Below are 27,411 nucleotides of genomic sequence, written 5' to 3'. Positions count from 1 at the left end.
CACACAGGCCACATTAGCAGGATCAGATAACACAGTGGTAAAAGTCCTTGTGTGCCACAACAGCTTCCACCACTGGTAGAGTTGCAAGGGTCAGGTTACCTATACAAAGAATATAACACCCCTGGAGCTTATGTGTGAGCTATTGTTTAGATCAGAGGTGGGCAAACTACAGCCCATGGGCCACATCCGGCCCGCGGGACGCTCCAGCCCAGCCCCTGAGCTCCTGGCCCAGGAACCTCACCCCCATCCCCTCCCCCACTGTTCCTCCTCCCGCACAGCCTCAGCTCACTGCACCGCCGGTGCAATGCTCTGGGCGGGGGGGCTGCAAGCTCCTGGAGCAGTGCAGCTGCAGAGCCCCAGCCTGACCCGGTAAGGGGGCAGGGAGGGTTGGATAGAGGGCAGGGGAGTTCGAGGGGATAGTCGGGGCCGGGGGGTGTGGATAGGTGTCAGGGTGGTCAGAGGACAGGAAACAGGGGGGTTGAATGGGGGTAGGGGTCCCAAGCAGTCAGGAAGGAGAGGAGGGGTTGGATGGGACGGTGGGGGGCAGTCAGGGGAGGCAGGTCCGGGGCGGTCAGGGAGCAGGAGGTGGTGGATGGGGCAGGAGTCCTGAGCTGGGGGTACACATCAGGGGACAGGAAATGGGGCGGGGGGGGTTGGATGGGGTAGGAGTCCTGGGGCAGGGACCGTCGGGGTTGGGTCGGATAGGGGTTGGGGGCCAGGCTATGCCTGGCTCTTTAGGGAGGCACAGCCTCTCCTAACCAGCCCTCCATACAATTTTGGAAACCCAATGTGGCTCTCAGGCCAAAAAATCATGTAAACCAGGGGTGGGCAAACTAACGTCTTCAACACCAATTAGCAAGGTTAGATGACAACACAATTGTAAAAACACATGCAGCCTCTTTGTTTACACTTCAGCTGCAGAAAAATACTTATAGGTTTTCCTAGTGTTCACAAAGATTTTAAAAGGAGCAATGCACATACAACATTGAAAATAAAAAGCTAAATATAGAGGAGACTGCAAAAGGAAAAGATTAGTGCTTTTAAAAATTATAAAAGGCATATCAATGTGGGTGAAATTTAATGACCTGTGATATAGAGGAGGTCAGACTAGACAATCTAATGGTTAAGGCTAAGATTTAGTCACCGGTATTTTTAGTCAAAGTCATGGACAGGTCACAGGCAATAAACCAAAGAAATCACAGCCAGTCATCTGTTCATGACTTTGACTATATAAATACCCCTGACTAAAACTTAGCAGCTCCTGGCGCTGGACAGCTAGCCCCTACACAGGGTTCCCCAGCAGCTGACCCTAGGATTAGCCTCACCAGCCAGTGCAGCTGCCAAAGTGACAGAATCCATTGTGATGGGTTGGGTCACAGAAACCCCCCCAAGACTGTCACTAGATGTGCTGGAATACCACTGAGAACAAACCCCCCTGCCAGAAAAGGCTTCCCTCCACTCCCGTCTTGCTGAGCTAGACTCACAAGTTGGCACCAGCACAGACCAAGAGGTTGGGCCAGGCCCCCCTGCAGCTCACAGAAACTAAGATTCACTTAGCCCAGGGGCTTCTCAGTTAATAGGGACTTTTCCAGCACCCAGTCTTTCTGGGAGTCTAAACCCCAAATGAATCCGCTTTACTTTGTATAGAGCTTATACAGTGTAAACTCATAAATTGTCCTCCCTCTACAAGACTGATAGAGATATGCACAGCTCTTTGCTCCCCCGGGTATTAATTATTTACTCTGATTTAATCAATAAGCAAAAAAGTGATTTTATTAAGTATAAAAAGTAGGATTTAAGTAGTTTCAGGTAATAACAGACAGAACAAAGTAAGTTACCAAGTAAAATAAACCAAAATAGCAAGGCTAACTTACTACACTAAGGATCTAGTTACAAATACTAACTTCTCTCCCTAGATATTACCTCAGGTACAGTACTTTTTGGACCAACGTTGTAGTCTATAGCCTGGGTCCAGCAATCACTCACACCCCTATAGTTACAGTCCTTTGTTCTAGCTTTTTTCAGGCATCTCTTTGGGTAGAGAAGCCATCTCTTGAGCCAGCTGAAGATAAAATGGAGAGGCTTCCAGGGCCTTTTATAGTCTCTCTCATGGACGGAAACCCCTTTGTTCTTCTGTGCAAAATCACAGCATCAAGGTGGAGCTTGTAGCCACCTGGGCAAGTCACATGTCCATGAATGATTCAGCTTTTTGCAGGCCAACGCCATTGTTTACATGTTAGTTTGAGCGTTCCCAGGAAAGCTCAGATGTGGATTGGCATCTCCCAAAGTCCATTGTTAGTTAAGTACTTCCAATTACTTGAATAGTCCCTTCACAATATATTGGCCAAACCTTCCTTATGTGTTTCCTACAGCAAACACTTCAAATACAAACATAGAACCAATGCTCGTAACTTCAGACATAAAAATGAAACATGCACAGAAATAGGATGAATATATGCAGTAGATCATAACCTCTGCAAAAATATGTTACATGGCATACCTAGCACAAAGCATATTCCAGTTATTTTATATTTACACTTATAAGCATATAGAGTGCAACGTCACATCCATGACTTCCGCGACAGAATCTCATCCTCACTAATGGTCCCTTCTAGCCTTCAATTCTGTATCTATGAAATTCTATCAAATGAGGTTTGGGGCCACATACCTGCTCATGTGGCCTGTTTCTAAATACTCTGCATCCATAGACTGGACTGAAAAAAATATGAGCCATTTTCAATTGTCCCTGATACTCATGCAATCCCATTGACATTCTTTCACCCATGTTGTTTGAGCGCAGTATTTGGTGGTGAGTCTTCAGGTCACAAAACTTAATAGTCAGGAGCAAGGTCACTCAACTGTGCCTAGATGAGGTAGTTGGCAGCCCTGGGTCCCCATCTATCCGCAATATTTCCTTATTACAGTCCAGGTACTGCAGAGGTGACATTCAACGTTTTTATATGAGCTGCTGAGATCTAGATAGACCATGGTATGTTGGGTCCTGAAGTGTCCAGGGTCTTTGCACTTTCTTATTAGAGATAAGAGAACCATAACTGTGTTCAATATATGACTACGAGTTATCCACAACACCCCTTCCATCTCCTGCTTCTTCCAGTTTTATTGTGGGGGATTGTGGAGCACTTCTACATTATGATATGAATGCTAGTCTAAATTTGGACTATTTTTTGGTATAAGAACTGGATGGAATGCGAGGGCTCTATTTTCCATTTCTTTAAGGGATGGAATTTTCTGCTGAACAAATCAGAGGGACATGTGACCACGGGTTGTTGCAGAAACTGCGGTCCTGGAAGCCCCCCCAAGTACAAGCTGTACAAGCTGGATTATGGCAAATGTTTTGATAAAATGCTCCAGTTTAAAACTAGCCCCACGTCTGAGAATGTAACATCTGCATGTCTGGCAAGAACATTCATGGACTACGAAACTCCATCCTATGGCACCTGGTACCAGTGTTGTATATCCCAGGTGCATGGTGCCAACATAGTGTATACCATGGTGACTGCATTGTACGGACACTGACATTGCCTTTAAACATCATCACAGTGCGTTGTGATTTGCTGTGTTGCCAACTCATCATTTTTTCCTGAGTAACAGGATTTTAGCGGGGGCTGGAGCAAGTCTTACAATGAGAAGCTCCAAGTTTTCTAGCAACGTTGACCCTGAGTGGCTGCCTGCCCCACTTGCCTACCTCCTGAGCTGAACAACTGCTGACACAGCTCTCTCTCCCCCTCCATTCACCAACCCAAAGCCATTTGGGGGGTGGGAGAGGGGAGAGCTAAAGAACCCAGGCAGTTCAGGGCAGCCACACTCCCTTCAGTAAGCAATATGCCCAGGATGGTATCTATGTGTCTTCCTCACCTCACAGCAACAAGGCTGGGAAGGGGCAACACCCCTGCCCCCATTCTGGAACGGGGAGAGGGAGTGGACCCCACTGTAGCCCACCCTAGGCCCAGAAAAGGTGTGTGTGTGTGGGGGGGGGTGAAGAGCCTCTGGAGGAGAAGAGGTGCCGGGGGCTAAACTGCTGTACAGAATAGATTTGGAGGTGGGGACAGAATTAACTGCTGCGCAGGATGGGCAGATGTGGTAGTGAGTGCGCCCACATCAGGGGTCAAGATAATCTTAGCACTAAATTTGGGAGATCAGGCAACACTAACTGCCCCACACCTTCCCTGGGCATGGGCGGGCTGGGAGGTCAACAGCGGGAGCCTGAACAAAACTCCAATAGCTTCAAACAAACAAAACCCAACAAATCTCTCTCTTTTTTGGGGGGGGGGGGGCGGGGAGGGTCTGACTCGTGATTCTGGATCTTTGAGGCTGCTTCTCCCCCCTCACATTAAAGCAGGCTCTCCCGGGAGCGGGGTGGCATCTCCCCGTCCCTAGAAATGTCCTGCCCGTGCTCATGACCCCTGCCGCAATGAACCGTCCCTGTGCGGGACAAGGGAGGGGAAAGCGCGCTGCCCTCGATGCCGGGCTCTGCACCGCCGCCACACACGCGCGCCCAGCCCAGCCTCGCCCAGCCACGCCCCGCCACGCGCACCTAGCCCCGTCAGCGGGGCCCGCCCTCTGACCCCGCGTGCCAGTCACACCTGGCTCCCTGCCCGAAGGCGCTGGCCGGAGCGGTGGCTACCGTCAGCCAATAGGCGTGCGGGATACACAGCGCTCCCGCCAATCCCGTGAGCTCTTGTTTCGATGTGGGCACTCAGCAGCCGTTCCCTCTCCTGCCCCTCGGCCCTGGGCTGTAGCCGTGGCTGCCGCCGCTCTGCTCCGCTCGGGCGGTCTGAGCCCTCTGGCAGCCTGGCCCTGAGTGGGAGGCACTGAGGATGAGTCCCCGCGCCGCGCAGCGCGCGTCCCGCCGACCCTGTCCGAGCCCTTTCATCTAGCGACTGGTGAGGAGGCGCAGAGTCCTGCCGACGTGTCGGGCGGGCGGCGGGGACCGGTTCCCGGGGCGGGGGGACGGAGACCAAGGCGAGAGACAGAGCGGGAGAGACAGGCGGGAGCTGGCCTGGAGGCGGACAAGGGGCCCGAGGGGGAAAGGGGCGTGAACTCTCCCAGGAGGCAGAGTCATAGGCGGGTGTGAGGGGGCGAGACTCGGGGACAGAGTCGCTGGCGGGGGGAAGATGGACAGACAGGCTCAGGGAGGGGCGGGGCCGCCGCACAGCTGGCGGAGGAGAGCGGCGCTGAGGCTGGCGGTAGCTCAGTCCGAGCCCTCCCCTGGCAGCCCCCTCGCCATAGGAGCCTGAGTGGGGAGGTGTGTGCACCGTGTCCCAGACACAGACCCCTGCCTGGCACTGACGCTTTGAAACGCCTTAAAGGGACCACAGGAAGGATCTGGGCAGCTGTCCTTATCCAGACAGACAGCCTCGAAAGTCCTCTTCCTTTCGTGGGCTCTCAGGTTATTTATTCTAGACCTTTTGGCAGTGGCCTCCAGTGATGTAGGCTTCAAACCCGGTGTACAGAAACATTCTTGGAGAAGTACCAAAGTGATGAAACTTTTTAATAGAGTTCGAAAAACCAGAGACCTTTCTGGGTTTTCTTGGTGCTCCACCACCTTTTCTTTAGTTTGGTCTCACTCCTCTTTCCACTGAGGAGATTGGCTGCTGCCTGTCTTATAGAATCATAGAATATCAGGGTTGGAAGGGACCTCTGGAGGCCATCTAGTCCAACCCCCTGCTCAAAGCACGACCAATCCCCAACTAAATCATCCCAGCCAGGGCTTTGTCAAGCCTGACCTTAAAAACTTCTAAGGAAGGAGATTCCACCACCTCCCTAGGTAACGCATTCCAGTGTTTCACCACCCTCCTAGTGAAAAAGTTTTTCCTAATATCCAACCTAAACCTCCCCAACTGCAACTTGAGACCATTACTCCTCGTTCTGTCATCTGCTCCCACTGAGAATGGTCTAGAGCCATCCTCTTTGGAACCCCCTTTCAGGAAGTTGAAAGCAGCTATCAAATCCCCCCTCATTCTTCTCTTCCGCAGACTAAACAATCCCAGTTCCGTCAGCCTCTCCTTATAAGTCATGTGTTCCAGACCCCTAATCATTTTTGTTGCCCTCTGCTGGACGTTTTCCCATTTTTCCACATCCTTCTTGTAGTGTGGCGCCCAAAACTGGACACAGTACTCCAGATGAGGCCTCACCAATGTCGAATAGAGGGGAACGATCACGTCCCTCGATCTGCTGGCAATGCCCCTACTTATACATCCCAAAATGCCGTTAGCCTTCTTGGCAACAAGGGCACACTGTTGACTCATATCCAGCTTCTTGTCCACTGTAACCCCTAGGTCCTTTTCAGCAGAACTGCTGCCGAGCCATTCGGTCCCTAGTTTGTAGTGGTGCATGGGATTCTTCCGTCCTAAGTGCAGGACTCTGCACTTGTCCTTGTTGAACCTCATCAGATTTCTTTTGGCCCAATCCTCTAATTTGTCTAGGCCCTCTGTATCCTATCCCTACCCTCCAGCGTATCTGCTTCTCCTCCCAGTTTAGTGTCATCTGCAAACTTGCTGAGGGTGCAATCCACACCATCTTCCAGATTATTTATGATACAAACCACCCACCTTTTAAATAATAACGCATTTCAGATAAAAGTTTCCTAATAGATATTTGGCAGCGTGTACTGAATTTATTTATGAAATTCACACTTTAAGTGGTAAATCCACCAAATAATTTTAAATTCAGTGAAATGTTGAAAAAGGTATTGTTGGTTCACCAGAATATATTATAAGGTGTGAACATTGTTTGACACATAGAGCTTAATCAAGGATCCAGCATATGATTCCAGTAAATGAGTGGGGGGAGCTGTAGTGTGTGTGTGTGTGTGTGTGCGTGCATGCATGCATGCCTGTATGTGTTTGAATACACAATATTAAGTCTGAATAATTTTGACCATTTCCAAATGTACCACATGCAACATTCCTTTTTATATTTAAAAGGCTTCAACATCTGTATTTCATTAGTTCTGACAAATGGGTTCAATTTGTGTAAAATGGAGTCATTTCAAGATACTTTAGTAAAGCTGGTTAATTAATTGTGCTCCATTTTGATGTTTTATTTTGTTATGAATTAAGTACAGACCTTTCTCTTTATGGTATTCATTAACAGTGATGAGATTAACATCGTGACTAATGAACATTGAACAAGTGGGCTAGAGCTGCTGGGATTCCTTTCCTCCATCTCCCTCCCTTCTGCAGCAGTAAAGGCAGAGAAAGGAGAAGTTATGTCAAATGAGTTGCATGGTGCCAAAAAATAATTGCAGCATGTTATCCTGGTGTTTTGGGTTATGATTTATTTGTATGTGATAGCTTTGAGTTAGAACACCTCTACATCATGATTAAAAAATGTTCTAATGTAATGTCAGGATATGCACTGTGATTTATTTATTTATTTTATGCCTGTTTGTGACTCTGGTCACTTACAAATGGGCTCTCTAATTTTTTTCCAGATTTGGTGTAGTTTTTTGAGGAAGTTTCAATTGCTACATGTGTAATGTTTGTTACCTGATGTTGTTTGAACAACCACTTATACCACCCTAAAGAGACCGGAAGGACAATGCTTCTGTGTAATGAAGCAGTTTTGATGGTGATCATACTACTATTGTATGGAAGACAATTTTAAAGATTATGCAAACACTTTTTAACATTAAAAATGGGCTAAACATTAAGACCTTTACTTTGGACCAGATAGTATCAAGGTATGTGTTGTATACATTCTGAAATCACTTTATTTGACCTTGAATTATTCACTGGAATAATGATTACTTTGGAAAGAGTTTACAATTATAGTGAAATACTAGAAAATGTTTTGAGAACTAAAACCTAGCTAAATTAAATAATAATAATAATAATAGAATTTTAGAAGTCTAAGACTCTTAAAAGCAAATTTATGGGCGTCTGGAGCCGTGAAGAATGAGTTTTAGGTTTGGGTCTTGATCCCTTTTTCCTTAGGTTGGTAGGGATTTGGAACATTGCAGAGGCTATCAAGGAGAAGAGCAACATGCTGCTGTTCCTTTCCTTGGAGCTAGGTGTTCTGCCTCTACAGCACTCCCAGTGTTTGCCAAAATAGGGAGAAAAATTAAACTACAGAATAATTAGATGCCAGAGTGAATGAATGTAATACATGTTTCATTGGTGTCTAGCCCAAAGTGCAATGATCTTAATCTTTAGTATACTAAAAATGTTTCTGCCATCTTCCAAATTATAACAGGTGTGCTCTCTATCCAAATTGCTTCAACTTTTTCTTCCTTCTCTAATGTTAAATTATAAATGACTTTTCAACACTTTGCATGAACAGGAAGAATTTGAAGAGATACTGTTTATCTACATGTAAGCTATTCATATTTTCTCTAATCATGACAGCTCTTAGATTAGTTCTGAAAGTCATCTTAAATATCAGACCTGAAGAAGAGTGCTTTGTAAACTTCAGTGCTTGTCTATTTCACCAACAGAAGTTGGTCCAATAAAAGCTATTACCTCACCCACCTTGTCTCTGTAATATTCTGTGAACAACAGAGCTACAACGATACTGCAAACAGAGCTTCAAACCTCATTTTCTGTTCAAGAATTTTAGTGCATTCATTGAAATATTGTTTGTAATGTTTCATCTATGTACTGTGTCTTGTTAGATACCCTGCAGATCATAAATGATACTGTAACTTGTGCCTAATATAAAACAGGACTTGAAATATTTACCTGACACTGCTACCCCAAGAACTAAGTTGTCTAGCTAATCTCTCTTTTTTGTTTTTTTAAACATATAGTGCTCATTGCTGTGTTAGTTTTCACCCTAGCTAGGAAGTGCTTAAATAATTGTGCTAGAGTACTCCCCAAACCATCTCCCTGCAATTCAAGAGCATAAAAGTTTGGTGATATATGTAATATTGTCAGTCACTTTTCTGATTAATACACTATAATAAAACCCCGATCTCATGGTTTTGATGTGCTTTCTTGCTATGCTTCACATGGTCCTTACTTTTCTTGAGTGATTTCCGGTATTTGTTTTTCTCTTCACCTACTTACCTCTCTCCTTCATACTCTGCATTGTGTTCTCTATGTTCTCCCTAACTTTCTGTCTTTCTTTTCCTAATCTCCCCTCAAATCTTTCTCTCTTAATATCATATTCTGTTTAATTTATCCCATCAGTCCCTACCCCACTCTCTCCTGCACATGCAGCCACCCCTTTTCCTTGTCACAGATTCTTTACGCTGCATATTAATATAGATGAATTTTGTGAATACCTTTTGGGGTTAAATTGCTTAAAGGCTGCTTTAAATTTACATTAAATTGTTACACAAGATTTAATTTATTGATAAAATCTTCTAGATCAGAAAAGATTATATTTGACCTTTATTAGAGCTTTTTGTGGTGAAAAATTGCCTTTTTAATATGTAAAGATAGTAAAGAGAGAGAAAAGGAAAAAATTCTGAATAGTGATAACCATGGCCTTGATCTTGCAAACACATACATAACTTTGCTCTCTTGAGCAGTCTCCCTGTTACCTACTTTGAGAAGTGACAGACAAATGGACCGGACTTTCTACGTGGGGTGTTAATAAAGAACTGAGTCAATTGTTGGCTGCAACTCCAGCAATTTTAGTCATCTTTTCCTCTGCCCAAAAAGTTCGGATGACATACAGAACTCTGCAGTTCAGGAGAAGAAACTGAGGTTGGGAGAATGCGCACCCATTAGGGTGTCTGATGTAAGATGGTGAATGAGGGTGCTTATGTGCTCCCTGATTCACAAGGCTTTGAAATAGTCCCATGTGCTTGTTGCCAATAGGCAACTCTTGAGGGGCAATAGTTGGAAGATCTCTCTTCTTCACGTGGGCTGCTGAGGAGTCTAGTGAGAGGATTTGTGCTCCTGGAGAAAGCCGGTCATATTTAAGGCCAGGTCTACGCTACCAACCCATGCAATATAACGATGTCACTCAGGGTGTGAACCGTCTACATCCCTGAGTAACATAGTTATACTGACATTCTATACACACACACACCTCCCCGTAAGCAGTGCTGTGTTGATAGGAGAGCTGCTCCCACTGACATAGCTACTGCCTCCTGGGGAGGTGGATTAACTACACTGTTGGGAGAAGTGTAGGAACATTTTCACTAAAGTGCTACAGCTGCACGGCAGTAGTGCTGTATGTGATGACAAGTCCTAAGAGTCTTTGTTGTGGGTAAGGATTTAGAAACAATCCTGCCGCAAAATGAACGATCAAACATAAACATCTTCATGATACTCTTGCTACTCCGTTCTTTTTAATTCCTCCTCTCTTTGCTGCAAACCATTTTCTGTAATGAAAGAGTATGTTAAAATTGGAAGTTGCTCTTCAAAAAGAGTTAACACTGACATTCTAGGCCTTTTGTAACAACAAAATTTTTTTTTAAAAGGCATGGAGTTTTAGTTCTTATTGAAAGAATAAAAAGCTCAATAATTACAGGTTTAAAAAAGAAAAAAGGCTAGTGTTATAACACAAATTAAAATAAGGGTTAATAATTACCAAAAGAGAAATATAGGCAGAGGTCATTGGACAGAAAGAGAAATAGACCATGGCTTATGCACCATACAAAAACAGAATTACAAAACAACACCACACGCTTGTGCTACTTCCCTGCCCTCTCTGTTAGATTCTGATCCCTTTCATTGGGAATCTATGTGGGTAGACTCCTGCATCTGTGCAGAGCCCCATTGAAGTCAACAGCGTTTCACATAGACATGAGGATCAGTTGCTGTATTGGGGCCTTAATTTATAAACTTTTTGGCTTGGGGACCTGTTATGTTTCTTAAAAAAAAAATTTAAATAGAATTGCTAACCTGTTTTTGAGCGCTATAATAATATGACTGTGTGCTTTAATTGATCTATTAATATTTGCCTTGGAGATATATACGACCTTGTGCCTCATAAAATGCCGGAAGAGGTGTATTAATGCGCTAATAGTACATGCAACCCTGTTTGTAATACTGTAATAAAGGAGGGCTGAACTGACTTACATGACAATAATTCTATCATGTCAAAATTCTACATTTGCTGCAAAAGTGCAATCAGAATGGAATTAGTTTATTGTAACTCACTGCTTGTCTCTTGGTTTCTTATTATGTAATATTGTACATGGCTTCCTAGCCATGTAGTTTTTGCATTTCCTTTTTAATACCTGATCTGTCTGTCCACAGTAAGTCTGTGTCTGTTTCTCTGTTGATTTTTCTGCCCACTCCCCTTTTTTTAAAAAAAATTCTGCATCTTTTCCTGTTTTCCTTACCCTATGTTCTTATCTCTGGAGTATCTCCAATGAAAGTGTCTTTGTAATTGGTGCTATTTGAGATTTGCTTGGTCAGAACTTTCCATGTGTGGGCTCTAAAATGAAAGCTGGCAATGACATTGTAATTAATGTCAATTTTGAATTGATGCCATCATATGGAATGCACTGCTGTGTACAGTCATAGCACTGTTATAAACTTTGAATAATTCTTGGGAGCATAGTGAAGGAGAGGGAAAATGCAGGGTTCTCATAGATGTGTCAAAGCTAAATATTTATATATGTATATTTTTTCCCTTTTTAATTTTTGAACCAAGGTCCGGTATTAAAGTGTGACAGATTATATGAATTATAATACTTAGCTTTTCTATAATACATTTAATCTGTAGATCTCAAAATGCTTTATAAAGGAAAGTAAATATTTGTAAGAGAGCACTTATCTCTGTATCTGTGCAGGGTGTAGTGTCATATTTCTAGTTTATCACTTTCGGCAGTTGTCATGGTTCTCAAACACCTCTTCCACTTCCTTGGAATAAGGAGGTAGGCTGGTGCTTATTGAATGATGACTTCCTTATCAATATCCAATACTGGGTCAGTTCTCTTTTGCATATCCTTCAAGAAAGTGTGACTGTGGAACACTCCCACATCAAAGAGAAGGACAAGGGGTGACTTGATCACACCCTATAAGTACTTATATGAGGAACAAATATTTGATAATGGGCACTTCAGTCTAGCAGATAGAGGTATAACATGATCCAGTGGCTGGAAGTTGAAGCTAGAGAAACTCAGACTGGAAATAAAGTCTATATATTTTAACAATAAGAAAAGGAGGACTTGTGGCACCTTAGAGACTAACAAATTTATTAGAGCATAAGCTTTCGTGAGCTACAGCTCACTTCATCAGATGCATACAGTAGACAATATAGTGGGGAGATTTTATATAGATTTTATATACACAGAGAACATGGAAACAATGGGTGTTATCATACAGACTGTAACGAGTGATCAGGAAAGGTGAGCTATTACCAGCAGGAGAGCCGGGGTAGTGTGGACCTTTTGTAGTGATAATCAAGGTGGGTCATTTCCAGCAGTTGACAAGAACAGTAAAGGGGGGAGAGGGTGGAATAAACAAGGGGAAATAGTTTTATTTTGTGTAATGACCCATCCATTCCCAGTCTTTATTCAAGCCTAAGTTAATTGTATCCAGTTTGCAAATTAATTCCAATTCAGCCGTCTCTCATTGGAGTCTGGGTGGACTCCTCCTGAAGGTCGAAACAACAGACTGGACTTCTACATAGAGTGCTTCCGCTGACCTGCACGGGCTGTAATTGTGCAAAAGCAACATCACTTGCCCCATAACCTCAGCCGTGCAGAACACAATGCCATCCACAGCCTCAGAAACAACTGACGACATAATCAAAAACGCTGACAAAGGAGGTGCTGTCGTCGTCATGAGTAGGTCGGAATATGAACTAGAGGCTGCTAGGCAGTTCACCACCACCACCACCACTATCTACAAGCCATTACCCTCTGATCCCACTGAGGGTTACCAAAATAAACTACAGCATTTGTTCAAGAAACTCTCTGAAAAAGCACAAGAACAAATCTGCACAGATACCCCAGGAATCCTGACCTGGGGTATTCTGTCTGCTACCCAAGATCCATAAACCTGGAAATCCTGGACGTCCCATCATCTCAGGCATTGGCACCCTGACAGCAGGATTGTCTGGTTATGTAGACTCCCTCCTCAGGCCCTACGCTACCAGCACTCCCAGCTATCTTTGAGACACCACTGCTTTCCTGAGGAAACTACAATCCATCAGTGATCTTCCTGAAAACACTATCCTAGCCACTATGGATGTAGAAGCCCTCTACACCAACATTCCACACAGAGGTGGACTACAAGCCGTCAGGAACAGTATCCCCGATAATGTCACGGCAAACCTGGTGGCTGAACTTTGTGACTTTGTCCTCACCCATAACTACTTCACATTTGGGGACAATGTGTACCTTCAAATCAGCGGCACTGCTATGGGTACCCGCATGGCCCCACAGTATGCCAACATTTTTATGGCTGGCTTAGAACAACGCTTCCTCAGCTCTCGTCCCCTAATGCCCCTACTCTACTTGCGCTACGTTGATGACATCATCTGGACCCATGGAAAAGAAAACCTTGAGGAATTCCACCATGATTTCAACAATTTCCATCCCACCATCAACCTCAGCCTGGATCAGTCCACACAAGAGATCCACTTCCTGGACACTACAGTACTAATAAGCAATGGTCACATAAACACCACCCTATACCGGAAACCTACTGACTGTTATTCCTACCTACATGCCTCCAGCTTTCACCCAGACCACACCACACGATCCATTGTCTACAGCCAATCTCTACGATAAAACCGCATTTGCTCCAACCCCTCAGACAGAGACAAACACTTACAAGATCTCTATCAAGCATTCTTACAACTACAGTACCCACCTGCTGAAGTGAAGAAACAGATTGACAGAGCCAGAAAAGTACCCAGAAGTTACCTACTACAGAACAGGCCCAACAAAGAACATAACAGAACGCCACTAGCCATCACCTTCAGCCCCCAACTAAAACCTCTCCAACGCATCATCAAGGATCTACAACCTATCCTGAAGAATGAGCTATCACTCTCACAGATCTTGGGAGACAGGCCGATCCTTGCTTACAGACAGCCCCCCAACCTGAAGCAAATACTCACCAGCAACCACACAACAGAACCACTAACCCAGGAACCTATCCTTGCAACAAAGCCCGTTGCCAACTGTGCCCACATATCTATTCAGGGGACACCATCATAGGGCCTAATTGCATCAGCCACACTATCAGAGGCTCGTTCACCTGCGCATCTACCAACGTGATATATGCCATCATGTGCCAGTAATGCCCCTCTGCTGTGTACATTGGCCAAACTGGACAGTCTCTACGTAAAAGAATAAATGGCCACAAATTAGATGTCAAGAATTATAACATTCAAAAACCAGTCAGAGAACACTTCAATCTCTTTGCCACTTTTAGGTCTGTAATCGAGTGACCAATTCAACAAAAGAACTTCAAAAACAGGTTCCAATGAGAGACTGCTGAGTTGGAATTAATTTGCAAACTGGATACAATTAACTTAGGCTTGAATAAAGACTGGGAGTGGATGGGTCATTACACAAAGTAAAACTATTTCCCCTTGTTTATTTCCCCTCCTACTGTTCTTGTCAACTGCTGGAAATGGCCCACCTTGATTATCACTACAAAAGATCATCCCCCCGCCACCCCCCTCCAGCTCTCCTGCTGGTAATAGCTCACCTTTCCTGATCACTCTCCTTACAGTCTGTATGGTAACACCTATTGTTTCATGTTCTCTGTGTATATAAAATCTCCCCACTATATTTTCCACTGTATGCATCCTATGAAGTGAGCTGTAGCTCACGAAAGCTTATGCTCTAATAATTTTGTTAGTCTCTAAGGTGCCACAAGTACTCCTTTTCTTTCTGAGGAACAGCAGTGGGGAAATAAATATGGGAAAATAGTCTTACTTTGTGTAATGACCCATCCATTCCCAGTCTTTATTCAAGCCTAAGTTAATTGTATCCAGTTTGCAAATTTAATTCCAATTCATCAGTCTCTCATTGGAGTCTGTTTTTGAAGTTTTTTTGTTGAAGAATTGCCACTTTTAGGTTTGTAATTGAGTGACCAAAGCAATTGAAGTGTTCTCCGACTGGTTTTTGAACATAGCTATGTTAAATTTGTTTCATATTGAGTTAATATTAACAGGACTCATTGATGTATTATTAATCAAGTTCTTGTGAAAACATTGTACTGGTCCTTTTGGGATTTACCACTCACGTTTCTAGGCGAATTTCAAACCCAGGTTTCATTCGTAAGCTAAAAAGTTCTAAATCCTACATATAGAGGGCCAAACACCATTCACTTTGTCACCCTGTTAAAGTGAGGGAGTTGCACACATGTAGATGAGAGTAGTATCTGGCTCAGAATGTGACGTTTGTGCTGGAGAAGGTTGATGTTTTAAAGTTTGTGTGTTGTGTTTTTTTTTTATTTTTTGTTTAGCTTGAATAGGAGTTCAAATTCAGATTGAACAGCAGTTTCAATTTTCCTGAGAGGTGTATGTAGGTCACTGATGATTCTAATTGATTATGTACTTAGCTGAATGGTTGGGATTTTTTTGGCTTTGAATGCTGGTTGTTTGTACTTCATTTAATGTGTGATTTGTTTGTTTTTTAAATGAATAAAACACAATACTATAGTGTCTGGCAGCCTAGGATATTTCCTATAATTAAGAATCCTTCTTAGTCTCATTGGTCAGACTTGAAAATGAATCATTAGAATCTTGAAATTGAAATGTTTTCCTTACCCAGATTTATTTTTTCCTCTGAGAGAATAAATTTTTTTGAGTTTTTCTAAAATAAAATTTTGCTAAAAAAAACACAACAATTTCCTCCCTCCCCCCAAACACGTTTAAAGAATGACGTGTATTTTGTGTGGGTGGGTGGGTGGATGTAGATTATGGCACAGTTTTACCTTTAAAGTTCTTACTGTCCTTTTAATCCATACATTATTTAAATCATTTGGATAATCAAGGGGGCTGTTGGGTGATTCAGTCAACTGGAGTAACTGTGGGGCATGACTGAGAAGTTTCATATTTTTACAGGAATCAGGTGGGGCTTTTATGATATATGGAGACATCAATGCAATAGATACCAAAAATTGGGCCTACCAAAATTCAATGTTTCTCATATCTATTAAAAAAACAAAACAAAAAAAAAAAAACAACCCCAAACCCACAAACAAGTACGGTCTTGGTGTAAAAGTCTATTGAATGTTGCATAATCCTTATTTGTCTCTTTCCCCTTTTATCCCTTTTCTTGCAGGTCTCCCTTGCAATTATGGAGATTTAGAAGAATTAGACAGTGTGGAGGGGGAGCCCCCCTCCCCACTCTTTTGATTCTTGGAATTTTCTATGGACAATAACAAGATTTTTGTTGTATAATATGGAGAAATAAGACTTTAAAATATAAATTTATATTTATAAATATTTATATTTTTTGATTAAGTGCCAAACATAAGTGCATGAAGATTCTCATGGCTGCTGTTTGAAACTGAATTTAAGTACTAGGAATCATGAATTTTCTCCAGCACTGTATTGTGTTGTAAAAAGGGAGTGCCTTAGCATTCTTACTGGCTGCTCCTCTTAATGAGGGAGCCATTTCAGAAAGGTGAGAATGAATTCTATCCTGCCTGACTGCACTCTGAAGTGTCATTCCCTGCAGCATGCTTTGGATATTATTTCTGTAGTTACCAGAGGAAGTGAAGGCCAGATCAAGGCCTTTCTTTCTTCTTACTGCTACAATGCAGCAACTCTAAAGGATACCTTTGGCAGGAATGTCCTCCATCTTGCTTCATCCTGTGGTAAGAAAGGCGTGCTAGATTGGCTGGCAGACACCAAAGGAGTGGATTTATTAGCAAAAGACAAGGAGTCTGGATGGACAGCTTTGCACAGAGGCATCTTTTATGGACACATTGACTGTGTTTGGTCATTGCTGAAGGTCAGTATCTGACTTCATGTATTGCACACTAATTTTTTTTTAATGTGTTTGTGATGTGTGATACATGAACTTGTATTGAAATGCCTTTTCCTATATCAAAATTTCACTCAAGGTGTGACTTTTAAACTGATTGAGCTAAACTAGTACAAAACGCTTTGTGGACACAGCTTAATTCAATGTAAACCTGAATTGCATTGATTTTAGTTTAACTTGATTCCTTATTTCTAATAACAATTGGGCCAATCTGAAGTTAAACCTGTGTAGCTTGGAATATAGACAGGATCTCAAGTGTTGATTTTGTAAGTGACTCCACAGGACCTGACCCCTGAGCCTGTGAGGAATCCTGTTGAAGTCAATGGGCTGCATGTGTTTCCATTTACTTGGAAACTCTTGCAGGGTAGAGATCTTAACAAAACAGTCTGGGTTTAGCTTTGGCACCAGATTTTTGAATTTCTGTAAAAATAAGCGTTTACCAAATATAGTAACGGAAATGTTTCCATGACACTAAAAATTGTTAAATGGAAACAGTACTTAACAAATCAGGTATCTACAGCTCAAAAATTTGTAGCATTTTATTAGTAGTACATGAAAGTGAAATTAATTAGAAGCTGATTGTAATGTTGGGCTTTAGCTCTGTCCCACTTGTCTCTTTAGCCAGTCACTGACCAGATAGCGGCCAGGGCGTTCTGCCCTTCTTACTTAAAGTATTACACTGTCTGATCATTGCTAGCCTTATCTGTTTTCAACTGGCAGATAAATAAAAATGGTTGTGGCTCCAACAGTTTTAATTTTAGAAGCATTGGTGTTTCTAAAATGCTTGTTTCATGTGCCACTTTACTTTCATCCTAAGCATTCTTTCCTTGGAACGTTTCCAAGTAGTATGTTTCTCAACACTTTCTAATGACCTCTTAACTTTTTAGAGTGTATGAGATTCATTACTGGAGAATTTTAAAACTTTTTCAGTATAGGTTGTGTCTCATATGTATTCACTCCAAGCTGCTGTTTCTTGTTGTTTTTTTGTGCGTGTGGTGACTTGCTTCTCTTTGCCCCGAGATACTATCTAACAATAGCTGCACTAAAAATATATAGACTTCTTCCTTTGACATCTTCTTTGGAACTGCTTCCAGGGCTAAAATGAACTCTTTTGGGGAACTAATCATGTTAGATCAGTCCGGCAAATATTTGAATAATTCATCCAAAGATGAATCTGTTAGTCTTCTAGTGTTAGAGGCTGCAGCCTCTGCAGGAATGAACAAAAGACCCCAAAAGACAGTTTGAAGTACAGACTGATGTCTGAAGGATTCTTTTAGTTCGGAGTCCAGATTGCTATGTGTTTTGAATGTGCACAGCAATCACCAAAAAAAAAAAAAAAAAAAATTACAGAGCCCCCATCCTATTAGTGAAAATGACTTAGTCTGCTATCCTTTAAATAAAAAATAACAACCAACAGTGTGTGTGTTAGCTTCTGGGTTAAGTGGGGTGGTGTATCTTCAGCCATTGTTTTCTTTCCTGTTTGTTTTTTCCTGACACATCTTCCTATTAGTAAACCAACATTCATAGAGAAAATATTCCAGTTAACAAGTAAACATACAGTATTTGTATATTATTACAGAGCAGCTACGCTTCTGTCACACCCCCTTGCTACCATTGGTGAAGGTGCCCAACAGTAGTAGTAATACCTCGCTCTTGTGTAGCGCTTTTTCATCAGTAGATTTAAAAGCACAATAGGGAGACCTGTTTGCCTATTTTCAACTGTGGCAGTCAGTGCCAGTTCCTGTGGTTTTTTTCACTGTACACAGAACAGTAGTTATTGTTGAAGCTTGTCCAATTAAGCCTCTTTGTAGACTTCTTTTGGTATAGTAAGTCCATGTCACTTGTCTCTGATTATTATTTACTGAGTTTAAATCCATCTTTAGAATGTCTTGGAATGCAAAGAATTTATTAGCTTCTCCAATGTAAAATTCCTCTGAGATCACCTAAGAATATTTATCATATTCATTTCTTTACTAGCTGTGAAATGAGGAGTGATAGTAATATTCATACAAGGTGTTTTTTCCTCTTTCAGCATGGGGTTAGTTTATACATGCAAGATAAAGAAGGCTTATCTGCCTTGGACCTTGTGATGAAGGACAGACCAGCCTATGTAGTATTCAAGAAAACGGGTAGGGCATCAAATTAATACAGAGATTCCTGTAAGATATGTACTGCTATCAACATATAAATGTGTGTGCATGCGTAGACAGTACTATCTGTTTCTAATTATGACTGTACTAATGGTGTAGTACTTACAGATGTTATACAAAAGATGTGAAGGCAACATGGTAAGTTGGTAAGAGCATAGAAAGAAAACCTTGTCTACACATACACATTCTATACCTTTTTGTCAGAAGAGAATGCAACAGCACTTAATGATGGCAGAAGTTTAAGTCCTAGGGTAAATAGGGCTAAATAATGTTCTGGAACATGTCTTGAGAACTTGTTTTGAGTTCAGTATTGGTGCTCTACTAACTGTCAGCAATGAATGAAGATGCACGTGCTACTGTAGTTACAGGTGAGAAATTCAAAGTACCTATGGTATTAAGTTCCAGGGTGGATTTGATTTAAATCAATTTGATTTAAATAATGATTTAAATTACTAGTCAGGATGACTCAATTTAATCCTGGTTTTCTACATAAAAGTGCTTTCTTGTTGGTTTGTATAACCTTAGTACATATGCTTCACAACTCAGAGAGAGATGTAGGTTTCATTTTTAGAAGGTGCACGCTATACATTTTTAAACAGTGATTTATTTTGAAAATTTTTCAGATTAGTTTTACAGCTATATCAGAAAATGAATGATTGTTTGGTTATTTCATTTACCAAAGGTAATCGAAGCAGATAGTTCACCTCCCAGTGACCTCATAAATATCTCCAATTCAACAGGTTAATCATGAATATTTGGAGGATTTTCTTGCCTTGTTGTATTAGGAGAACATCACCAGACAGACATTTAAATTGTTTTATTTAACTAAAACAACAACGTTAAGTATTCTTGATTTTTTTTTTCTTCAAGAGCAAACCTATAATGTTTTACCAAAACAAGTGTGTGTCCCTCGCTTCTCACGTTTATCTCCAGACTTCTTCTCCTTGTCCAGATCTATTCCTCCCTCAACAATCTTCTATTCATTGAACTTTTTGAGACTTTGCACTTTTAGAGAGACGTAAGGGATCGACTCTGTGTACACAAATTTGCAGAGGGACAAAATAGTTGAGGTCTGTTATTTCTCACCTCTATATATTATTTATTTATTTAAAAACATTTTTGCTGTTAACAAGCATGTTACCTATGGGGAGACACATCCGCAGTTTGAGAACTGCAAAACTAAGCATCTCTGATGGTACCTTTTAGACTTAGCACTGAGTCCCATGGGTAGATAAAAAGATTAACCTAAATAATCTATACAGAAGCCTATGGAACTCCATAAGATTAGATCCCTAATACATGAACTATTGGAACTCATTTACAAAACTTTTCTTAAACATTACATGAATATATTGTCTCATGCTATAGAATTAGAATTTATAATCCCTATTCCATGATGAGAGATCTTTGAGCTATAATAGGTATTTTTCATCAAAAAAATCTGATTTTAATTAAAAAAAATCATTGATTTTTATCCACCCTGGTCTTAACATTAGGTTAGTTAGGAGGGATTCTGTCTGATGTCCTCATCTTGGTTCAGCTATTTTTCAAGAGCCTGCCTAGAGTAAATTGATGGGATTCAGTGACTTAAATAAATCTGTTGACATTGAATTACATCCCTCATGGTTTTAACACCAGCATTAATAGATTAAATGAATTCCCTATATCTCATCGCAGCCAGTTTAAAAAAATTGGGATACAAAATTATAAATCTTCAAAACACTTTAGTGCAACTTTTATATGATTTTTAAAAAGTAAACTAATTCTAGTCACTGGCAAGTTATTGTTATATCTAAGTAATGTGATCTGCTAATTTGAGTACATAGGAACTTTCTTAAAAGACATTATTAAGTTTAAAATCTTCTTTGAATATACTTCCCCATCTGTGTTCCTAATATCCCTTTAAATTATTATAAGTGAATTTTAAAAATCTAACCTGCTTTTTCCTGTTTCTGCTCCACTTGTGCTTTTCCCCCCATTTCAATCAGCTTTTGTGCAATGAAAATAGTTTAGTCAGTTTCCTTTGCTAGTCAATTAAATTTTTGATTGCTGTAATATTTCGTTGCACAAATATAGTTTAGTATTTTGGTAGAAGAAATATATACATCCTAATTCTGGGCTGACATTACCTTATGTTCTATTTATTAAACACTATTTCATCATTGTTTTGATATTGATTTTAAAATGTATTGATTACTTTACAGTCATGCTTTGAATCTTTAGATAAAATATAAACTTAGTGTTGCATCAGAACTGATTTGACTTTCTTATCTGTTTGTCAGAGGGAAATAGGTTAAAGTTCACTTTCTAGTATCATGGTAATTACAGCTGAGAGGGTACTCTATTTCCACAGCTCTAATCTATATAACTTTAGCCAAAAAGAAAAGGAGTACTTGTGGCACCTTAGAGACTAACCAATTTATTTGAGCATGAGCTTTCGTGAGCTACAGCTCACGGATGAAGTGAGCTGTAGCTCACGAAAGCTCATGCTCAAATAAATTGGTTAGTCTCTAAGGTGCCACAAGTACTCCTTTTCTTTTTGCGAATACAGACTAACACGGCTGTTACTCTGAAACCTGTCATTTAGCCAAAAAGTCTCTCTTGTGTTGAAAGTTCTTGTGGTTGGTCTAGAATATAAATTAAATGGGAAGAGTTGAAGAAAATCTATTTAGCCGTTTGAGTCCAAGCATGATTTATTTTTTTTTAATATATGTGGAAGACAAAACTTTGCATACCAATTAAGGTAGTTCATGCAGTTTTGTATTGCAGACTTGACATGTAAATAGTTCTTACTGATGAATGTGTGCTCTGTGAAGTTGGACAAATATTGTGAGAAATATATGTGAACAGGGACCTAATGTACAGGACATGCAATATGATCAAATATTTCATGCTTAATAATCATTCTAAATTCTCAAAAGAATCTTAAAATATACCTTTAAAATAGAATTTACCTTGTTTCTTCAAATTTTATTTTTAATTGGAGTAACGTATACTGTTCTAGTTCACACTTATGTCAGAGGTGGAGTTAAATTAATGCAGCTCACACACAGATGTAGCAGATATTGCAGATGGAATTTGTCCTTTGAATTTTAGATCCCACAGATGTCTACACTTGGGGAAACAACATAAATTTTACCTTGGGTCATGGTGGTCAACAGAGCAAACATCATCCTGAATTGGTGGATCTGTTTCCTAGAAATGGAGTCTACATCAAACAGGTATTCTGAAAAAACAAAGATTAATAACCCATATACCATCATGAGTAAGATTTTTTTTTTTTCCACAGAGAAATAATCTCAATATTGGAGCTGATCTTGCTGCCCTTTCTCATATAACAGTACTATTTTAGTCATTGAAACTGCTCTGGGGATTAAGTGCTCCTGGACTATTTTCCCTTCAGTCCACAGATCAATGACTCCCAACTCTTTTTGGATGTATAGATACCCTTTTGGATGTATTTTACGATGATGTAAAATGTTGGATTGACTTCTGATTTGAAAGCCATAGTACATTCCTAGCTTTGTAAATGGAAACTATGTTTTGCAACAACAGATGATGATGATAAATAATTCCATGTAGGAGGATGGTGCTATTGTAGTTTCCAGTGCCATATAGACAATGAATTGAAGATGAACAGTGTACTAGTTTGATATACATTCTGTTGTGTCTTGTGTGGACAGACTGTATTTCCTCAGTGAAGGCAGCATATTTACAAAGTAATTTACAAAAAGAATGCTAAAATGCTACCCCTCAAACTGTAACTGTATATATTATTTTCAGGTGGTGCTTTGTAAATTTCATTCGGTGTTCCTTTCCCAGAAAGGACAGATTTACACTTGTGGACATGGTCAAGGAGGACGCTTGGGTCATGGTGATGAACAAACATGCCTGGTATCTTTAAAAATATTGTGTATAGTCTAGCACAAAAAAATCTTGTTTTAGATATGCAGTCTCAGAATTCATTAAATGTCTTATTTTGTTCAGTTGTAGGTTATTTTAAACAATGACAGTCTTTGTTCAGAAATTATTTACAAAGGAAGAATTTATATTTTAAATGGATTTGTATTGAAACTGATTAGTACCTATTTTTTCATTTGACTAGTACGTAGTTGCATTATGCTAATCGATGAATAAAAACGTTAAAATTCAGTTTGGTGCTGTGTGTAATAGTCTTCATGAAGACTTCAGGGCTATGTATGGACCACCAACATTATGTACTTATTTTACATGAAATGACATCATTTTTAAAATTTTATGAGAAACCTGAGAGTGGAGCAATTTATGAGAGAAATTGCAAGTATATGTATACGTATGTACATTGTTGTGGAAAACGAGTCACACCATCTGTTTGATTCAAACAGTTTGAGGTCCTTTATTGAATACAAGCATGCAGGGAGAAGGAGACCAAGATGGTCACATGCAAGTGCCACCCTGGTCTCTCTCTACCCTGCCCCTATAATACCAGACTTTTATATAGGTCCAAATTCAAGCCAAATGATACATTTCCTTACCACTCAAGCGTTATTAATAAAGCCTTATAACGAATTAATGGAAGGGCAGTTTAATAACTAGCACAGTGCTGACGCACCATGTTATTATCAAGATCTTATCAAGATCTGCAGTTTGCTGTGGCAGCATTTTGACTAGGAACTTTTGCAGTGTGGAGGGTTCATATAATGGACAGCTAGGGACTCTTCTGGAGGCCCTTTTGGCTCTTTTCTAGTTAGAGATTGGCCTAGTCCATTATCTCGGTCAAGTGCCGCAGCCTAGTATACGTAAATGCTTTAGCTTAAGCCAAGTCTTACAGGATACAGGCCTGTAGGCCTCTTGCATTACAGTTTTTGCGTATGTTGCATATAGTGCGTAGATTTTGCTGTAGAATGGGATGGGGTCAGTTTCAACAGCAAGGTTAACAGCAGTTTTCCCCCACAATATTATAAAGTTGTGTGCTGTAAAGACATTATTGGCTAGAATTTGGAATAACCATATGAATTATGTGAATGAATGCCAAATGAATGGCAAAGCCATAAATGACTGATTTAGGTCCCAAACAAGTACCAATACCATCATTTGACCACTTCACCTATATTCTGTAAATGTCACATTTAAAAAAGAAATAGCTGAGTTTTTTTGATCACTCCATTTATAACGCCAAGCTTCTTTAGTACTATGAATCCAATTTACAGATGTCCTGACGGAAAGCCATGAAGGCCTTGATATTATGGAGATTGATACTATTATAGAGAAACCTTATATATTTAATTGATTTTAAACAAAATCCCTTAGTGTGTGTTTGTGTGGTCCCCTCTCCCCCCACTTGAAAATTAGCTGAAACAGCATTTTTAATCAGGGCTAGAAGCAAGTGGCTTTTGGAAAGCTGTGATTCTCCTCTTTTCAGTGGAATTGAGAGACTGGACCTCAAACCCGTACTGCATCACTGTAATTTTGGAGGAAAAATACGTATTTAGGAGAAAGAAGGAAGCCTTTTTCTATCAGAGTAACTTCAGAAAACAAACACAAACACACCATTAATTGTGACTATTGAAAACTGCTCAGATGTTTTAGATTGAGTTTCTGAGTAGATTTCAGGTGATCTGTTCTAAAGGTACATGCTAAAAGTATTTTGTCATATTAATCTTCTTTCCATGTGATATGCAATGTGTTAATATATCAAACATTAATTACACAATTCTGTACCTTTTAAATGAGTTTTCTTTTGCATTTCTATTTTTGGTGTGGGGTTTTTGGTGTGATTTGGTGATGGGGGGTGTGTATGGTTTTTAAAAAAATTCTCTCAGTACAGAAATGAGTGTTTTTAATGTTTTCAACACTTGGTCGATCTGTACTAGGTTCCAAGACTTGTGGAAGGTCTAATTGGCCATCAGTGTTCCCAGGTAGCAGCAGCTAAGGATCATACTGTTGTTTTAACAGAAGATGGATATGTTTACACCTTTGGCCTAAATACTTACCATCAATTGGGTATTCTTCCTCCTCCTACTAATTGCAGTGTTCCCAGACAGGTAATAACTGCTTAGCTACTACTTGGACCTTTTCCTCACTGAGAGTGAAATGTTAAGATCATATTGATGTCTATATGTAAACTTTGTAGGGATAATTCAAGTGGAACATGGGGTCGAATAAAGCCATCTTCTCCAAGTCATTAGCACACAATCTCAATGTTAAATATTTGTGTAATGTAATCAGATGGTTTGCCTGTCTGTGCTCTGCTTGGATTCTAAGCTTATAGAACGGGGTCAGCAACCTTCGGCACTCAGTCCATCAGGGTAATCTGCTGGTGGGCCGCGAGACATTGCGTTTACATTGACCGTCTGCAGCCATGGCCCCCCGCAGCTCCCAGTGGCCGCGGTTTGCCGCTGCAGGAAGTGGTGTGGATGTGCCACACACATGTGCTGTGGATGTGCTGCCCGCTGCTTCCCACGGTTCCCATTGGCGGGGAATGGCAAACCGTGGCCACTGGGAGCTGCGGGGGGCCGTGGCTGCAGACGGTCAATGTAAACAAAATGTCTTGTGGTCCACCAGCAGATTGCCTTGATGGGCCGCGTGCCAAAGGTTGCCGACCCCTGTTATAGAAGTACTAAATCCTGTACTTGATGACTAGGCACAGTTGCAAGAAAAGTGCTGAAGTATATTACTCTGAAGTACTTCCTTTAGTTAAAGGTTTCTATTTCAAATGAGTGAAAATAAAAATACATATTTACTAAGTGGTATCCTTTTTCATGGATTGTTTTAGGCCGCTGGTTTGTGTCTTTGTAAGGTTAGACATGCACATTAAGTCATTGGCTTCCCCGCACTCCCTAGTGCACCCTTTCCCTGAAAGCCCTTTTAATGTCAGAGGTTGATAGTGGTTTGGGAAAAATAGTAATAGGGATAGTAGAGTGAGAAGAGGAAAAGAAAATTTTCTGCAATGACATTTCCTGATAGTTGTAGACAAGAAGCACAGGTTTCAGGGAGGAGAACTTGCCCAAGGTGATACCTCAGAATAAGTTATTTACTATCTCAAAGCAACTATACATGCAAGAATTGCTTTACCTACTACTGAAGGGAAGTGCCATCTGGAGTGAAATACAACTAACAGCATTCAGTAGCACAGCATTACACGGCAGCTAGCAAGAGGAAGTGAAGAGTAACAGGTCTAATTGAACCTGTTGAAAGATGTTGGGAGGCAGTCAAAGTTTCACCAGGGAATGGGATTACTTCTCCAATGACCACGAGTGGTCATTTTCTTAATTTCACTTGCCATCTGTTGGATGAAATCTAGCATCAAAATGCTCTCTTACAGCATGCTAGGACACTGGTACTTAAACAGAGTGAAGCTTTCCAATAGCCACTTTTTACAGAACTTGTATTTTTCTTTGGCTGTCTCACCTAAGAACTGAACTTAACCCTGCTTAATTCTGAGATCTGTTGATAGCCCAAGGTGGCATGGCTCTAATCTAGCGTGGTGGTGGGGCGGAGGAGGGGAGAAATAGGCTAACCCTTTCTGGATTTTTCTTGTTCCTCTTTGTCTTTGATGGAACAGTGTTTCACTTAAAAAAAGCAGGGTTCATTTCAAAAGCTAGTTATACTAAATCTTCAGTGAAACTGATACAACCATTAAGAGTTTAATTAGTATGGACTTCATTATTGCCAAATAAGAAGTTGATTTATGCACATCACATTTTATTTGCTTGGGATTTGATACTTATATGAAAATCTTTGCTTTTATATGTAGGTTCAGGCAAAAAATCTGAAAGGTAGAATGGTGATTGGAGTGGCTGCAGGCAGATTCCATACAGTGCTATGGACTAGAGAAGCTATATATACCATGGGACTGAATGGTGGCCAGCTAGGTAAGAATGTTTTGTTATACAAATAAAAATCGGTCTTTAAAAATGTTACTCAAAGTAAAAGCCGTCATCTGTATGAGAAAAGAAGCTTAATTAATGTTGGTTTATACTTGTCTTCCACTGGCTCCAGAACACACTCTTTTTTTCTTTTACTGCTGTCAATGATTATTTTTATGCTTGAGGATGAGTGGGGTAAGTCAAATGTAGCTTTACTGTTCAAATTTATTTGGCCAACTTTCTCTTCTGTGACTCTTGTGTGGCCCATCAGTGCAGACTTTCAGGATACAGAATGTCATTGTTTAAATTTAGAGAGACAAGGTGGGTGAGGTAATATCTTTTATTGGACCAACTTCTGTTGGTGAAAGACGCAAGCTTCTGAGCTACAAAGAGCTGCTCTTGCCTCTCACCAACAGAAGTTGTTCCAATAAAAGATTTTACTTAATTTACCTGGTCTCTCTCTAATATCCTGAGACCAGCACAGCTATAACAACACTGCAGACAACATTGTTTAAATTTGTAATTTCCCAAG

General features: G+C 40.7%; 1 protein-coding gene across 5 annotated transcripts in view; it reads left to right on the top strand.

The window, feature by feature from the left end:
• The first annotated feature begins 4,688 nt into the window (after window positions 1–4,688).
• Window positions 4,689–27,411, top strand: part of IBTK (inhibitor of Bruton tyrosine kinase) — a 97,300-nt gene continuing 74,577 nt past the window's right edge. For 4 of the 5 annotated variants that reach the window (XM_073336543.2, XM_073336540.2, XM_073336538.2 and 1 more), the window contains exons 1-7: window positions 4,689–4,904; window positions 16,175–16,849; window positions 18,915–19,011; window positions 22,129–22,253; window positions 22,816–22,926; window positions 24,885–25,055; window positions 26,768–26,885. In XM_073336543.2, coding sequence (XP_073192644.1) covers window positions 16,526–16,849; window positions 18,915–19,011; window positions 22,129–22,253; window positions 22,816–22,926; window positions 24,885–25,055; window positions 26,768–26,885 — 946 coding nt within the window. In that variant the 5' untranslated portion in view covers window positions 4,689–4,904; window positions 16,175–16,525. The remainder of the gene's footprint in view (window positions 4,905–16,174; window positions 16,850–18,914; window positions 19,012–22,128; window positions 22,254–22,815; window positions 22,927–24,884; window positions 25,056–26,767; window positions 26,886–27,411) is intronic. The other variant, XM_073336541.2, reaches the window with a different exon arrangement.

Source organism: Lepidochelys kempii, chromosome 3 (assembly GCF_965140285.1).
Source record: "Lepidochelys kempii isolate rLepKem1 chromosome 3, rLepKem1.hap1, whole genome shotgun sequence".
In the NCBI taxonomy this organism is placed as follows: domain Eukaryota; kingdom Metazoa; phylum Chordata; order Testudines; family Cheloniidae; genus Lepidochelys; species Lepidochelys kempii.
This window is presented reverse-complemented; position numbering and strand designations above follow the sequence as displayed.